We start from the raw sequence: 15599 nt of genomic DNA on the forward strand, positions 1-15599 counted from the left end.
GAACAAACTGCAAGCTCTTAAGCGGTCAACCCAATCTCATTTTGAATTTTTTTCTTTGAGAACTAATCCTTATGCCCAACTTAGTATTTTTTTTTTTTTTTTTTAAAGCTATCCATCACCCCATTTTCTTTCCCAGAGCCTAAAAATTGAAAGGATATCCCATACCTTGATGTCAGAGAAAGTACAGTTATGTACACTTACCATAAATATAGATGTTAGTGTGTATTCACTATTGCAGTCATCACAATTGGGTTATCTGCCTGCAGGTAGCCCTCACAGCCAGCCTGAAGAGTCTTGGATTCCTGCGTTGGATGCAGTCTTTCAATGACGTCAGGTCGTCGGGGGTATAAAACATGCAGCCAATGCCATTACATCAGTTTCTTGCCCCAGATGTCAGATGCCCCCACAATGGGAAGCAATTTTATGTTATGGTACACCTCCATCAAAAAGCAAATACACCAGAAAGCTTAAACAAGAAGGAAAGGTAGAGCCAATAGAAGTCAGGGGGCTGGAGGGAGAGTAACAAGAACTGCAACAGTGAATACACTAACATCTACATTTATGGTAAGTGTACACAACTGTACTATGTTCTTAGTGCTGGTGTTGCAGTCATCACATTTGGGTCGATTCCCAAAGCTAAGGAAGGAAGGGAGAAGTTTGAGAGCATTAGGGCCAGCTATTAAGCCCTGCAAGACTGCAGTGGCAAAACCAGCCATGGATTTAGAAAAAAAATAGGCATATGGTAATGCTTGGTGAAGGTATGTACAGAGCTCCAGGTAGCAGCTTCTAGGATGTCCCTGGTAGGGACTCCTCTGAGAAGGGCTGCATCTACCTCTGCAGCCTTAGTGGAATGTGATCTTATCCCCTGTGGGGTAGGTTTTCCATAGTGCTTGTAGCAGAAATGAATGCAATGAGCTATCCATTTAGAAATGGTTTGCTTTGAAATGGCCTTCGCCTCTGCCCATGCAGCAAAGCCAACTAGTAGCTGGCTTAGTCCTGTCCAAATAAAATCTAAGTTTTCTGTGCACATCCTGAAAGTGCAGTATTCATTCTCCTTTTTGTGGATTAGGAGAAAAAAGGCAAATGAATGGACCGATTTAGGGCCACACTAGACACCTTGGGCATAAAGAATTGGTCCTCAGGGAAACCCTGTCTGCATGGAAGATAATGAATGAAGGGTTCCACTGCCATGAGGGCCTGTAATTCAGACTTCTTGCTGAAGTGATGGCTAGAAGGAAGTTTGTTTTCCAAGAAAGGAATTTGAACTCTGCAGTTGCAGCTGGCTCAAATGGAGGGAGAGAGAGCTTTTCCATACAAAGTTAAGGTCCCAGGCTGGAGTAGGGGCTCTCCTGGGTGGGGGGGTTCTTAGGTTTTTGGACCCTAAGGAATTACTTTAGCAGGGGGTGAGAGAAGAGGGGTGGGCTCAGTATTATGTGCTGAAATGGCAGAGGCATGAATTTTAATTGATGAGAAGGATAGGCCCTTGTGGAGCATTTCTGTCAAGTACTGAAGAATATAAGGCAAGCTGGGCACTGCTGTGCCCATCCCCAGAGTCTGGCTCCAGGAACAGTATCTTCTCCACTTTTCAGCATAGGATTTTCTAGTACTAGGCCTCCTTGCCTCCAGAATGACATCTAGCACCTGCTTACTGAGGGATGCTATTGGAGAGCTCAAGGAATTAGCCAGGTTGTAAGGTTCAGGGGTTTGAAGCTGAGGGTGCAGAATCTAGCCCGCCTGCTGGGACAGCAGGGAAGGTGTCGGAGGCAAGTGCCATGGTTCCAGCAGTGTCATACTGCGCAAGAGGGGGTACCAGTGCTGGCGTGGCTAGTCTGGTGCAATCAGTATTGTCCTTGGTTTGTCCCATTTGATCTTTAGCAGAACCTTCAAGAGGAGAGGCAGATGGGGAAAGGCATAAACAGAGGCTTTCCCAGGTAAAGGATAGGGCATCCACTTCACAAGCTTGACTGTGGGAATCCCCTGTGCAAACTTTGTCCAATTAGTAGTTCTGAGGTGAGGCAAACAGGTGTACCTCTGGAGTCCCCCACTTATTCAAGAGGTTGAATATTTTTGGTTCAGGTTTCCATTCGTGTGGGTCCATGAGGTTTCTGCTTAGGTAGTCTGCCAGTGAATTTAGCTTGCCTGGCAGGAATTGAGCTTGTAGGTGCACTTGGTAGCTCAAGGCTGTGTTCCACAGAGCCATGGCTAGTCTGCAGAGGGGGTATGAGTGGGTTCCCTCCTGCTTGTGTACCACATTAACTGTGTTGTCTGTCTTTACCAATAATTGTCCTGGAAGGATGCAGTCTTTGAAGGCAGTCAGGGAATTCTGTACAGCTAACATTTCTTTTTGATCGTTATGCAGGTGCATCTGTCTCAGGTTCCATTTGCCCTGAATGCACTGCCTTGCCAAGTGAGCTCCCCATGCATAGTCGGATAGTGTTAGGGTTTGGGAGGCAGGGAGTAGAGTGAAAGTGAGCCCCTTGTGGTAGCAGGTCTCTGCCCACCACAAGAACGCTGTCTTTATATAAGGAAGGATAGGAATCATTGATTCCAGGTCATGAGAATGTGGATTCCATAAGCTTTTTAGATACCATTGTAGTTTCCTCATATGCAGTCTGGCATATGGAATTAGTAGAATGCAAGAGGCCATGAACCCCAGGGCTTGCAGAATGCTCCTTGCAGATAGCTGGGGCTTTGTGGCCAAAAGTTTGAAGTTGTCAAATAAACTTGTTTCTCTGGAGTGAGGAAAGCCATCTGGGAAGTTGTGACCAAGCTTGCTCCCAGGAATACAATCTGTTGGCAGGGTACTAGGTGAGATTCCTTTTTATGGTGTACCCCAGTGAGGTTAGAAGTTTCTTTACGAATGCCAGATGTTTTAATAGCAAATCCTGTCTTTCTGCCAGAATCAGACAATAGTCCATATATGGGTATATTTGAATATCTCTCTGCCTACAAAATGCAATGGCTGAAGCTAGACACTGAATACCCTGGGCGCTATAAGTGCAGACAACTGATAGTGCATGGAGCCTGCCCTGAAGCGTAGGTATTTCCTGTAAGATTCCCTTAGTGGAATGTGCAGGTAAGCTTCCTTCAAGTCTAAGGTTGCCAACCAGGCATCTTTGCCTAGCATAGGAAGCAGCTGTTGAAGTGTTAGCATTTTGAATTTTGGGATTACCAGGAAGGTGTTTAGAATAGAGGGGTCCAGGATAGGATGCCAGGAGCCATCTTTTCTGGGTACCAGGAAAAGTTTTTAATAAAACCCTTGTCCCCTTTGTTCTGCTGGGACAGGTTGAATAGCCCTGATACTTAGAGAGAACCTGCTGTTGGGCCACCACCCACTGATTTGGGGGTAGGTCTGGCCAACCTTTTGAGATTGGTAGGGTGTGGAAGTGGAATCTAGCTTTGGAAAAATATTTAGAACCCATTTGTCCTGGGTAATTAGTTCCCAGTTTTTTGTATGCATGGCGAGTTTTCCTCCTAAGGGAGCAGGCAGCTGAGCAAGGCTTGGAAGGGCTAAGGTTAAGTCATTCTGCCATTTTTCCATAGGGGGTGGCTTACTACTCCCTGCTTTGGAAGTCGGGGGGCCCCCCACTGCTTAGGCCTGTGCGCAGCCTGAGACTAACCTGGGTGGTCTGCTGTTCCTGGGTTTGGACTGAAGGCCTGGAAGAGACTGGAAAGGACCAATTCTTTGAAGGCCAATGCCTACTAAATCTGGGAGGCTGTACTTGTAGGAAATCTTTAACAGTTTGCATAGATTTAGCTTCTTCCTCCATCCTTTTGAGGAGGACTTCTGCTTTATTGCCAAACAAGCAGTCTTTAAGGGAGCATCCAGTAATTTAGCTTTAACTGGATCTGGCAAGTTTTGCTCCTTAAGCCAAGCATGCCTTCCAAGTACAGACCCAGTGACAGCAGCCCTGCATGATGCTTAGAGTCAAAAACCACATTGCAAAGTAAGTTTACCACTTGTTATGCAGAATGCATTAAATCCTGTAAGTGTGTTCAGCACAGTTAGGAATCTATTTCTGTTTAGTCCCATAATATGCTGCTGGTACTTTATAACATATGAAACTGGCTAGCAGAAGTGTATACCTTCTTACCCATCTGTCTAAGGCTGTAAAATCTATCAGAAGGGGTAGGATTTTTGGCAGCAGTAGCCTTAATGCCTTTTGGTCCTTGGGAAATGGTCTCTGGATCCACAGTAGGATTCTTTAACAGGAACTTGAGAATCAGGTACTCTAATAACCATCAGGTTTTCTGGGAGAAGGAGGTAGTTAGTGTCTGGGGAAAGGCTGGATTCCAAGAAAAAAATATATACAATGTCCAGAACAGGAGAGATAGCTAAAGGCCTGTGTTGAGGAAGGAGTAAGAATTCCCCAAGCCTCTTTTTGGATTCAGAGTAAAACTGGCCTTCCCAGCAGAAATGCTCCCTAAGTGTACAAGGTTTCACCAAAAGAAAAATCTTCTTGAGGGGAAGCAGAGGAAATGGAATCCTCTGGATCAGAATCCTCCGACTGATGAGGGCAAATCATGGTCATCAGAAGGAACAGAAATATCAGATTCCTGATCAGCTGAATCAGAAGGAAATGTCAGTTCTAGGTCTCTTAGAGGGAGAAGGCTGGCTTTCCCTAATTAAGGTAACAAGGTCTCTGGCCATTTTAAGCATTTGTTTAGGCATATGGGCCTGAGCATGTGGTTTGGACGTCTGTTTAAAATGCAAGTCTGTAGGCCTGAATACACCTTCAGAAGCCAGTGCCTGCACAGTGGCTCCAGACCCACCCAAGGTAGAGACATCCACAGGTTCCATAGTCGAAGAAGCATCTCGTGGCATACCTGACTCCGAATGGGTCTCAGTAGAGGCCTGCGAATCTGAAGTAGCAGGTATCAGGGGCTGCGAAAGCACCTCACCAAGTACCAGCTGACTGGCGACTAACTTAAAAAAAGCATCGTTGGCAGTTTTGGACCTATGCGGTCTGTCTACGTTTTCTCGGAAGATCGGTAGTTGGATGGCTTACCAAACCCATTTCTGGGTAGTTATACAGAGTACCAAAATAACTGCTGCAAAGAAACAGACTAATAGTTCAGGGATTGAACAAGGCACAAAACCAACAGCGAGGGACGTCGTAGTCTGGGCCCAAGCAAGGAATGCAGTACAAATGAAAATCATAAGGTATTTGATTTCCACAGGTAAGACAATTGTTAACTGACATCAGTTGGAGCAAGAAAAAAAGATCCCCAATGGGGTACTTATCTTTTTTGAAGACTTCGGTTCTAAAATTCTAAAACGAAAATTTCAGGAGTCTGTTGCCCGGCACCTGCGAACTGCTTCAGGCACCGTATGGCAAGAAAGACTGATGTAATGGCGTTGGCTGCATGTTTTCTACCCCTGATGACCAGATGTCATGGAAGAGGAGACAGCATCTGTCACAAGAATCCAAGACTCCGGTATTCAGTCCGGCTGAGGGCTACCTGCAGGCAGATAACCCAAATGTGATGACTGCAACAGAGACACACTAACATCTCTGGTACTACCTTGACAGACCTAAATCTTTCAGAACTTCAGATCAATTGTTCATTACTTGAAGGTAAGTGACCACCTGTGTCAAAACAAACCATTTCCTAATAGTTGTCTAAGGCTATTACCTTTTCTTATACTCCAAAAAAAACTATTCCAGCCAGGGTCACCTCACTTTCAGGGCCTTTACTTCAATTATGGCTTCCTGGAAAGAATGGTCTAGAAGCTGTTACTTGATCCTCTAGTCAAGGTAAAGCTACCCATACATATCCCAAGGCTACTACAGCAGTGATCAATATGCTTATCAATTGTGGAAGTTGCTTACCATAACAGTAGATGTTCAAATGATCACTGTTACAGTAGCCACCTCCTCACTCCATCCCCCTTATTTTGGTGTTTTTACACCAGGTTGTGAATATTTTGTTCTTAGAATTGTCGTTTTAGGGGTCAAACCTCTGCCAGCATGAAAGCTCTGAAGGGCTGTCTCTCCAAGCTTGAACAAGTCAGCTTAAGCTGACAGTCTGGGGGCATGGAAGGTGTCCTAAAGCTTTGGAAGCTGGCTGTTATCCTTGGCAGGATATAACCCATTTATAAGATTACTGTAGCATTGAATTCAAACATCTACCTGGAATGGCAAGATGAACTTGCACAACTATACTTTTTAAAATGTAGTCAAAACTGGGAAGAGGGGTTCATTCTACCCTCCTTGGTTCCTGACTCTTACTGGCCCTTTCAAAAGGCTTCCCCTTTTAACTATGACAGTTTACTAGGAAGCTTTCTGCACTTTGGGACAGACATTTAAATATTTTTCTTTTCCTCTCACCCTTTGAAAGCTTCCTGAAATGGAAGCTAGAAATGACTGCATTGAATAGCTGCCTTTTTATATTTTCTGGAAATTTATGGATTCTTAATGTCTGCCCAAGACCTCATTACAAAAGCATCACGTTACATCTGTACTAAGTAGAGTACTTAATTTTACTGCAGTCTAAGACTCAGCAACTTAAAAGCTGTGGTTTGTGTTTTATCCAGCAAGTCCTCCCCTTTGCCTTACAGCCTCATCTTATTATAACATATAGGAATCTCAATGTATAGTTATGCCCAAGATGTAGGAGATATGGTCTCCCCATCCCCAAATTTACCAAAGACAGTCACTGGACAGTCTACAGTGGCCAATTTGGATCCCTTAGAAACTTGAGACTATTGCATTTGATTTTAAAGAGTTGCTGAATTTGTATCACTTCCAAATTTGTTTGAAAGAATCCTCATACTCATTAAAACTAATTTCTCCAAAGGAGACATCCTTTGAAAATGATCCAGTGGAAACAGATTTTGGTTAATTTGTATCATAGCATACAGGGAAATAAAACAGATGGACCATTTTAGAGTGGGCTCTTAGCAAAAGGAACGCATCCAAGGTAGAAGTCTGTTGGAGAGACATGAACACATTCACTCATGAAATGCCCAATGGCAAAACTGAGGCCAGCCCAAGTGCTGGCATGTGTATGCATTCATGGATGGTGAACCACGGTGCTGGTGGTTTGCAATGATCAGAGGCAGAATATGCTCCCAAAAAGCAAGCACAGGACAGCAGTAGAGTCTCCCATCCATGCTAGCCCAAAAATAGTACTATGGATTGCAACATCATTCCTGGATGAACAGCTAAGAGCATCCAAGGTATGCGTTTTCTGGTGACAATTGCCTTAGCTAGCCCTGTGGATGCCTGGGAACTGCCACCTAGCTATTACATATATAATTTCATACAGATGGATCAAGTGAGATTACCCAACTCGGGTAAAAGGCCATCACATGACTGATACAGTTACGGGCTCTTAAAATTAGCTGTTTAGGCTTGCCCACTCTGTATAGTGCGACTCACTGGATGACTCCAGTGAAAGTGAAAATGTTGAAAGACAAGCACAAGTTTAGAGATACATGGGATTTAACTGGTAATTTAAACTGATTGGACATGCAAGCTGCATGGGCAAGTCCAAAATGCACTCAGGTGCACACAAGTCAACAGCAATTACCCAGATGACCAGGGACACCACTGGTCAGGTTACTCCATGCCAAGGTCAGAGGGAACACTCCTTGAAGTGAGGACAGCCTTTGGACACCTCCCCAGTACTACTGCACTAGGGAGACATGGTACAAGCAAGAAACAGCCAGCTGGTAAACTAAATGAGGATGCTCCCAGCAGACAGCTACCCTTTTCCCATCATTCCCCATTACCAGGGTAACTGGCAGGCAGCAGGAGTGCAAAACTGTCAAGATAAATATAAAAGTGTTTATTGTTGGAGAACTAATGCAGCTGGCTCAGCTAATCAGCTGCCAGTGTAAACCACACTGACCTTGCATTCTTGGGCAAAGAATCTCTGAACCTGGCTGCACATGCATTAAAATCCAGATGTAATTTAGTATTCCACTAATCCAGGCAGTGTTTAACAGTACACATTGACCTGCTGAAACTATCTATTCCCCACATTGTCACAAAGGTAAAGACCTTAGATTAATACTTGCAAAACTGTCACAGCAATCTGCTCAAAACATTTAAAATTGCAATGTACTGTGTAAAAATTAGATTAAAGCCACAAATGGAATTTAACATTTAAATTTCCTGTTATTGAAAAGGAGCAAAGTTGGGATTCTAGGCAGCTAACTCAGTGAAGCAACAATGTGCCTGGGTTATATCTCATGCTTAGAGTGAAAAAGCCCATGTAACAGACAGGGTAATAAGCTTAAGTTTCACTCATTAGGTTATGTTTCACCCAAAAGCCTAATATGAAGATGTGCACATGGGACGAGGTGAATGTTACAGGATAAAGACTAGTTAAAACAGGAGGAACAGAATGGCACAGAACAAAGCATTATTAAATAGAAATAAACTTTATCAAAGTACACAACCATAAATCAAACTTCCTCTATAAAATGGCCCACAGATCAAAAGTCCAGATAATGTTTAAGTAAAACCTGTATTTTATCAGTTATGCTTAGTTTGAATGTTTAAACTTTGAACATGCTAGCTGTTCTTGAAAGTGATGTTTACCAAAAGCTTCACCATTTAAGCATTGTGCTTATGATTAAAATATGACCTATGCGATAAAAAGGGTAGAATCCTTAACGCAATCTGTAAAGAAGCAAAATCCAAGGACACATTCATAAACACCTGGAACTGCTGACGTACATACATTGACTGGTCTACCGAACCTTGTAAATTCAAATAAAACTACAGTTAGGATGTTGAAGTGGAGGTGGCACATCCTCCTCCAGTAAGCGAGGTGAAACAGCATCCAGACATGACAGCAGTTAAGTCTGAAAAATTGCAGCCACATCTGGTCCCTGCTGTAGTTAAGAACTCTACAAAGCTGCACAGAGCTGTGACTGCAATCAGCCACAATATAGGCAATACTTCATACAAAGCTGAAGGGAAGCTTCAAGGATACAATACCAAGAGCTATCCAGTCTGAATGCATGCACAATGTTTTACTAAAAAAATTAAACGTGAGAATGTACCTACTACAATGATTGTGTGGGGACTTTACTTCAAAATCTTTTTTTTTTTTTTTTTTAAAACTGCTCTAAATATACTAAAATGTCTAAAAGGTGTTATGCACATGGGCAAGATTAATGACGTTTCCCAAAGAAATGGTACTTTCAGAGTGGGCAATGCATATTATTCTGGCACATTAATGCATATTATTCTGGCACAAACTATCACAAGTGTCTCTCTACAACAGCTTAGACAACTTAAAGTATACCATGCATCAAAGACCTGAAAGATGATTTTAAAGGCAGTCTAGATTTAAATGCAGACTACTTGAATGCAACAAGCTTAATTTTACACCAGTCTGGTTCTTTGCCCCTCAAGGGAAAATTGCATTTGGTCCTTTGTGATTCAAACTTGTGCAACAGGTATAAAACTTCAAGGGGGTTGCTTGGCATTTAATAAACTCATAACTTCTCCTCTTCCTTAATCTTCTTTGACAGTTTCTCAAGAACAGCACCAAGGTCAACGTTCTTATTCAGTTTCACATATGTGTCCTTTCGTACAGGGTGGATACTCAGCCAGTCAGGAACAATTTCTGAAAGTAGTCGCAAGTGCTTTTCCATATCACCTAAAAAACAAAGGAATGGTATTGTTCATTGTTTGCTTTGCATATTTGATACCCATATATGGAGCATTCTCACCACACTGAAATCATCCTACACTGAAGAAAATGTTAAAATCATTTCTGAAAACACCTACTTCTATATTCCATAAATCCAGCCCCCTCTTAGAACAAACTGCAAGAGCAGCCATGCAATTTAATAATTACAAAAATTTACCCTTAAATACTGACATTTGACACCGGCAATTGTTCAGTCTGAGACTGCTTACAGCATTGCTGCAGTATAGAGTTCCATTCCTGGAAGAGCATTTTCCTAGCAGCAACCTCCAACATTCAGCTCAGCTGATCCTGAGTTACAAAGACAGCAGGGACCTATAACAGTAGGTATCAATATAACAGGAATGAACTACTATATTTGCTTAACATCTGGTTATGCTCCCTCAAAATGTTTTTTGGTAATGCTACATCCGAGGAGAGTTAATGTAGTGCTAGCTCAGCTTACAAAGCATAATAGAAAAGCAATGCATTACATTGTCACCCCACTTCTACTGTCCCAAAACATTTATGCAAGGCTGGCATTTTATGAAAACGTATTATGTATGCTTACATGAAGTTAAATTTAGGTTAAAGCTAAATTATGCTACAAAATTCATAAGTTTCAAGCAAGGTAAAATGCATACATCTCAAGTAAACGATTTGGCCAGATTTTACAGAATATGAGCGACTAAAGTCAGTCTGCAGATACTATAACTTGTGCTGTGTTAAAGTAGACAAAAGCAGTTATGTTGCCAAAAGGCAAATGGTTGTGCAAGAACTTGACAGTAGATGTCCTGCTGATCACTGCTGCAGTATTCCTGACATGTGGGTTGTCACCACTGATATCTGGGGTAGGGTACCAAAGCTTTGCCTTCACTAGCTCATATGCCTGATGCACCACAGCTTGTATGCATTAAGGTATACAGATACATGTAGTGTGGATATAGAAAGTGTACACTCCCCTGTTAAAAATGCCAGGTTTTTGTGACATAAAAAAGGCCACATTAAATCATTTCAAACCTTTTCCCACCTTTAATGTGACTTATAACATGTACAATTAAATGTAAAACAAATCTGTTGGAGGAAAATATAATAAAAAAGTACAATAGGCTGGTTGCACAAGTGTGCACACCTTAAATACTTTGAAGCACCTTTTGATTTACAGCATTCAATCTTCTTGGGTACACAGCTGCCATCAGACAATGACCCCAAATAAAGTTAAGTTAATCTGTCCTAGTAGAATTTTCCTGACATTTACTAGGTTGCCTGTTGCAAAAGCCATGGTTCGCAGAGAGCTTACAAAGCAAAGGGATCTCATTGTTGAAAGGCATCAGAAGGGTACAAAATTTCCACAGCATTGGATATACCATAGAACACAGTAAAAACAATCAAAAAACAGAGAAAATATGGAACATTGGTGTTGCAAAGAAATGGACGTCCCCCCAAAACTGATTAAAAGACAAGACAAACCAGTCAGGGAGGCTGCCAAGAGACATACACCACCACAGAAGGAGCTGCAGGAATTTCTGGCAAGTACTGTTGTGTACTACATGTGACAATCTCTCATTCTCCACGTCTGGACTATGGGGTAGGGTTACAAGACAGAAGCCTTTTCTTACACAAACATCCAGGCCAGGCTAAATTTTGCACAATACATCAAGTCTCCCAAAAGCATGTGGGAAAATGTGTTATGGTCTAAGGAGACCAAGCCTGAACTTTTTGGCCACAATTCCAAAAGGTATGTTTAGCTCAAAAACACTTTGCATCAAAAAAACACAATCCCCACGGTGAATCATGGTGGTGGCAATATCATGCTTTGGGGTACTGTTATTCTGCTGGAACTGGGGATTTAGTCAAGGTGGTTGGAATTATGAACAGTTCTAAATACCAGTCACTTGGCCCAAAACCTTCAGGCATCTGCTAGAAAGCAGAAAACTGAGGAATTTCAGCTTTCAACAAGACAATGACCCCCCAAGCATGCATCCAAAACAACAAAATAGCTTCACCAGAAGAAAATTAAAATTTTGGAATGGCACAGACCCAAATCCAATAGAAAGTTTGTGGGGTGACCTGAAGAGGGCTGTGCACACGAGATGTCCTTGCAATCTGACAGATTTGGAGTGCTTTTGCAAGGAAGAGTGGGCAAATATTGTCAAGTTAAGATGTGCCATGCTGATGGACTCCTACCCAAGGCGGCTGAATGTTGCAATTAAATCAAAAGATGCATTAGTTTAAGGGTGTGCACACTTATGCAACCAGCTTATTGTAATTTTATTTTTATATTTTCCCCCCTAACAGACTTGTTTTTCAATTGAATTGAACAGGTTATAGGCCACATTAAAAAATGGAAAGTTTCGAAATGGTTTGTGGTCTCTTGCATCACAAAAACCTGGCATTTTAACAGGGGTGTAACACTTAAACTTCAGACCATCTCCAAGCCAGAATCCTGAAGAGACTGCTTAGCTAGTAGGGGCTCAGCTAGTAGGGGCTCAGCTAGTAGGAGTGTAGCTCAAAGGAGGCAAATAAAACTCCCCCATTCCTATGTAGCAGATCAGAGGTTAAAGCAAAAAGGGAAATGAAGGTAGATGGAATACTGCAACAGTGACCAGTAGGACATCAGCTATGGTAAGTTCTTGCACAACTGTACTGTATCCTGATAGATATCACTGTTGCTGTATTTCTAACATATGGGTAATTCAGAGCTGGAGAAGAGGACGGTTGGCAACAGTTGTCCAGCAGCCCAGACAGAACCCAAGTGTGGGAAGGTTGCTCTGGACCTGGAGAAGGCATCAATTTTGTAGTGTTCGGCAAGTGTGTAAATGGGAAACCTGGAGTCTATTCCTTTGGGAAATGCCTTCCAGAAGGTCACTACCTTAGTGGAATGTGTTTTAGGGCAGGAAGGCAAGGTCTTACCACAGAGAGCAGAAAGATGGCCTTAAAAATCCAAGCTGCAGTAGTTTGGAAAATGACTAGTCCAGTTTAGGGCTCAAATACAGCTAGTCTTTCTGAAAGATTTAGTTTTTCTCCAGATAAAACACAAGTCGTTAATATCCAGAGAAAGTAAAATCCTTTCCTCTATCTTGGGGGTTGGTAAAGATTGAAAGCCCAATAGCTTGGCTCTCCTCTGCTAGGAGAGTTTGAGCTACAAACTGATTGAGGGACAGCTTATTCCACTACCTTTGGGATGAAGGATGCATTAGCCCAGAGAGTCACCCTGCCCTTGTGAAAAAAAGGGGAATAGCCACAACAGCTTGTAGCTCAAACTAGTAGAGGCAAAAGTCAAGAGGATGTTTTTTCAAGTACAGGATTTTACAGAAGAAGATGCAGTTTCAAAGGGAGGCAGTACATGCTTAAAATTAAAATCCCAAGGGGGGGTTCCTAGGTGGGTTAGGATGCAGGACTGAGGAAAAAGCTACCTCTACTCTAGCCATAATAGGGCAGCTAAGTCACTGATAGTGGACAGGTGAGCTTTTATAGAAGAGTAGGCCAAATCAGATAAATACAGTTCGCAGAGATAGCAGTACAGCAAGAGATTAGAGTAGATTCTGACTGCTTGCACAAATAGGAAAACTTTTTTCCATTTAGCAGAAGGCTTTAGTAGTGAGTTGCCTGGCCTCTTGCAGGACTTTAACCTCTTTGGAGAAGAGAATTTTAATTCCTCAAACACCTACCATTCAATGGGTAGGATAGATTTGGGTGGAGCAGTAATCCTTTTTGCAGTTCAGGTTTGGTTGACATATCCTGTAATTTCCCTTTGTCAGATGAAACAGCAAAGAGAAATCAGTGCTGCCTTGGACAAAATGGTACTAGGAAAAGGAGTTTGGGTGTTTCCTTTTGTGCAAGAATTTTTGCACAGGCAGACAAAGCAAATTCAATGTCCATTGGAATAGAAAAGGCATCTGTCCTCCAGGCTGTGGGACAATGAGCTCTGATGCAGAACTGGGGAAGATGCAAAGATTTGAGGAGTGCTCCCCATAAAGAGTGAAAGTCTAGAAAACTGTGCTCAAAGTCCATTTGTGGGCTCCAAGGAGCAGCTTAGGGAGTCTGCTACCACACTGTCCTGAGAAGGGAAGTGGCTGTGTGCATGTTCACTTGGATTGTAAAGTTCCATGCCTCCTTTGCTAACCTGCACAGTTGGCAAGACCTAGTGCCTCCAAGTTTGTGCGCCACACGATATTGGAGTTGTGTACACTGAGTGGTCTGGGTTTCCAAAGGAGGGCAAGAATCACAAGAGCCATTTCTTTTGAGCACCAAGGTTGCCATTTCTCCTGCACTGCAAGCCAGTGAAGAGCACAGAGATAGTGGCTGCCACAAATCCCAAAGTCCTTAGCATCTCCCTTGCTGAGCAATGGGGTTGGAGACTTCAGAAATGCCTGGACAGACTAAACTTTCTCCTGGGGAAGGAAGGCAGGCATCTTTTTGTCCAGTCCAACTCAAAAAATCAATTATTGTGTAGGGACCATGTTGGATTTTGTAGTTTATAGTAAAACTCAGACGCATCAGACAATGGAGGATGAAGTGCAGATTAATTTCTGAAGAGCATGGATCAGTAGGTTATCCAGGTAGAGAAAAATCTAAATTCACTGAGTGCAGCAAAAAAAAACTAATGGAGCTAGACACTGGGTGGATGCTCAGAGCTGTGGAAGGACCAAAAGGCAGAGCAGCAAATTGCAAATGTGACAAGTCAGAGAAAAACCTGAGGAGTCTTCTGCAAGGATGAATAAGCATGGGTAAGCAGGGGTCCTTCACATCTAGTAACAAAGCCTGGGGGGAGGGTGGAATGCAGGGGTGTGAGAAGAGCGCATTTTGATAGAGAGCAACTTGGGGATTGTGTTTAGGAGGGACAGGTCTAGGGTCCGTCTCCACTGCCCCTCTTCCCATCAATTCCTTTGTGACTTGCTCAATAGTACCCGGATTCAAAGTCGGGAATAATGGTGGCCAGAATGGACATCTGGCTTTGAGGTTATTGCACGTCTTTCAGAGGGATATTTTCCACAAAACATGCCATAACTGTCCCTGGAGGACCCACTTGTTTGTGGTGATCACTTCCCACTTGGCCAGAGAATTAGTTTTTTTGGGAGGAGAGGTTAATGGAAGACTGCAAAGGGGGAGGAGAGAGTACTGCAGACTCAGATTTTTGCTTCTGAAGGGAGGCCTCCTGCTTGAGGTTCCCTATCCACCCCCCCCCCCCCCCCCCCCCGAGTACCTTTTCCTAGGCATTCCCTTTGAGATCTCCCAGGGTCCCCTCTAATGGAGGTAGATTTAGATGGGTAGTTGCTATGGTATCTACACAGTAGAATTTGTCAGCAATCTCATGGTCAACTGATTGGATAATTCTGAACAGACTGGCTGCCAGAGGACCAAAACAGGAAGTCTTGCCCAGGGGGCAGTCTGGAATTTTTGATTTAAAATTCTTGGATACAGGCAGACTACAAAGCCAAGCATATCTGAACAGATGCAGTGGCAGCTGGCCTAGAAGCATCCACAGCACTGTAACTGCACTTAGTGCTGTGCCAGGCAATTTGAGTAGCCTGCAATTAGTAAGCTCTGCATTTGATGCAGAGAATGTGCAGTAGGAGAGTCCAGTGTAACTGGAGAATGCATGACAGATAAAGTACTTTGTCATTAGAGTCCAAGTTAAATGGCCCTAAAGGCAAGGGAAGCAGAGGTACAAATCTTTCCCCATCTATCCATAGCCCTACTATCTTTGTCAGTAGGTGGAGCATTTGCACTGGGCAGAACAAGTTGACCACATAGAAAAATAATGGTTCCTTGCATTCCTGGGTCTCTACAGCAAGGAACCATGATTTTTCTATGCGGTCAACTTGCTCTGCCAATTAAGTTAAGATTGTGGCTCCCTTTGACTAAGTCACCCCCACTGACTAGGAACTGGATGGACAGCAAACTTGGAAAGTATGGCCTGTACCTCTATTGCCAGATGGCAGTTT

At 43.0% G+C, this 15599-nt stretch overlaps 1 protein-coding gene across 2 annotated transcripts in view; it reads right to left on the reverse strand.

The window, feature by feature from the left end:
- Nucleotides 1-8373: 8373 nt before the first annotated feature.
- CDT1 (chromatin licensing and DNA replication factor 1) overlaps nucleotides 8374-15599 on the reverse strand; it is a 210292-nt gene continuing 203066 nt past the window's right edge. For both annotated transcript variants that reach the window (XM_044081703.1, XM_044081702.1), the window contains exon 10: nucleotides 8374-9621. In XM_044081703.1, the coding sequence (XP_043937638.1) occupies nucleotides 9458-9621 (164 nt within the window). In that variant the 3' untranslated portion in view covers nucleotides 8374-9457. The remainder of the gene's footprint in view (nucleotides 9622-15599) is intronic.

Source organism: Protopterus annectens, chromosome 8.part1 (assembly GCF_019279795.1).
Source record: "Protopterus annectens isolate FY-2018-M chromosome 8.part1, PAN1.0, whole genome shotgun sequence".
Classification (NCBI taxonomy): domain Eukaryota; kingdom Metazoa; phylum Chordata; order Ceratodontiformes; family Protopteridae; genus Protopterus; species Protopterus annectens.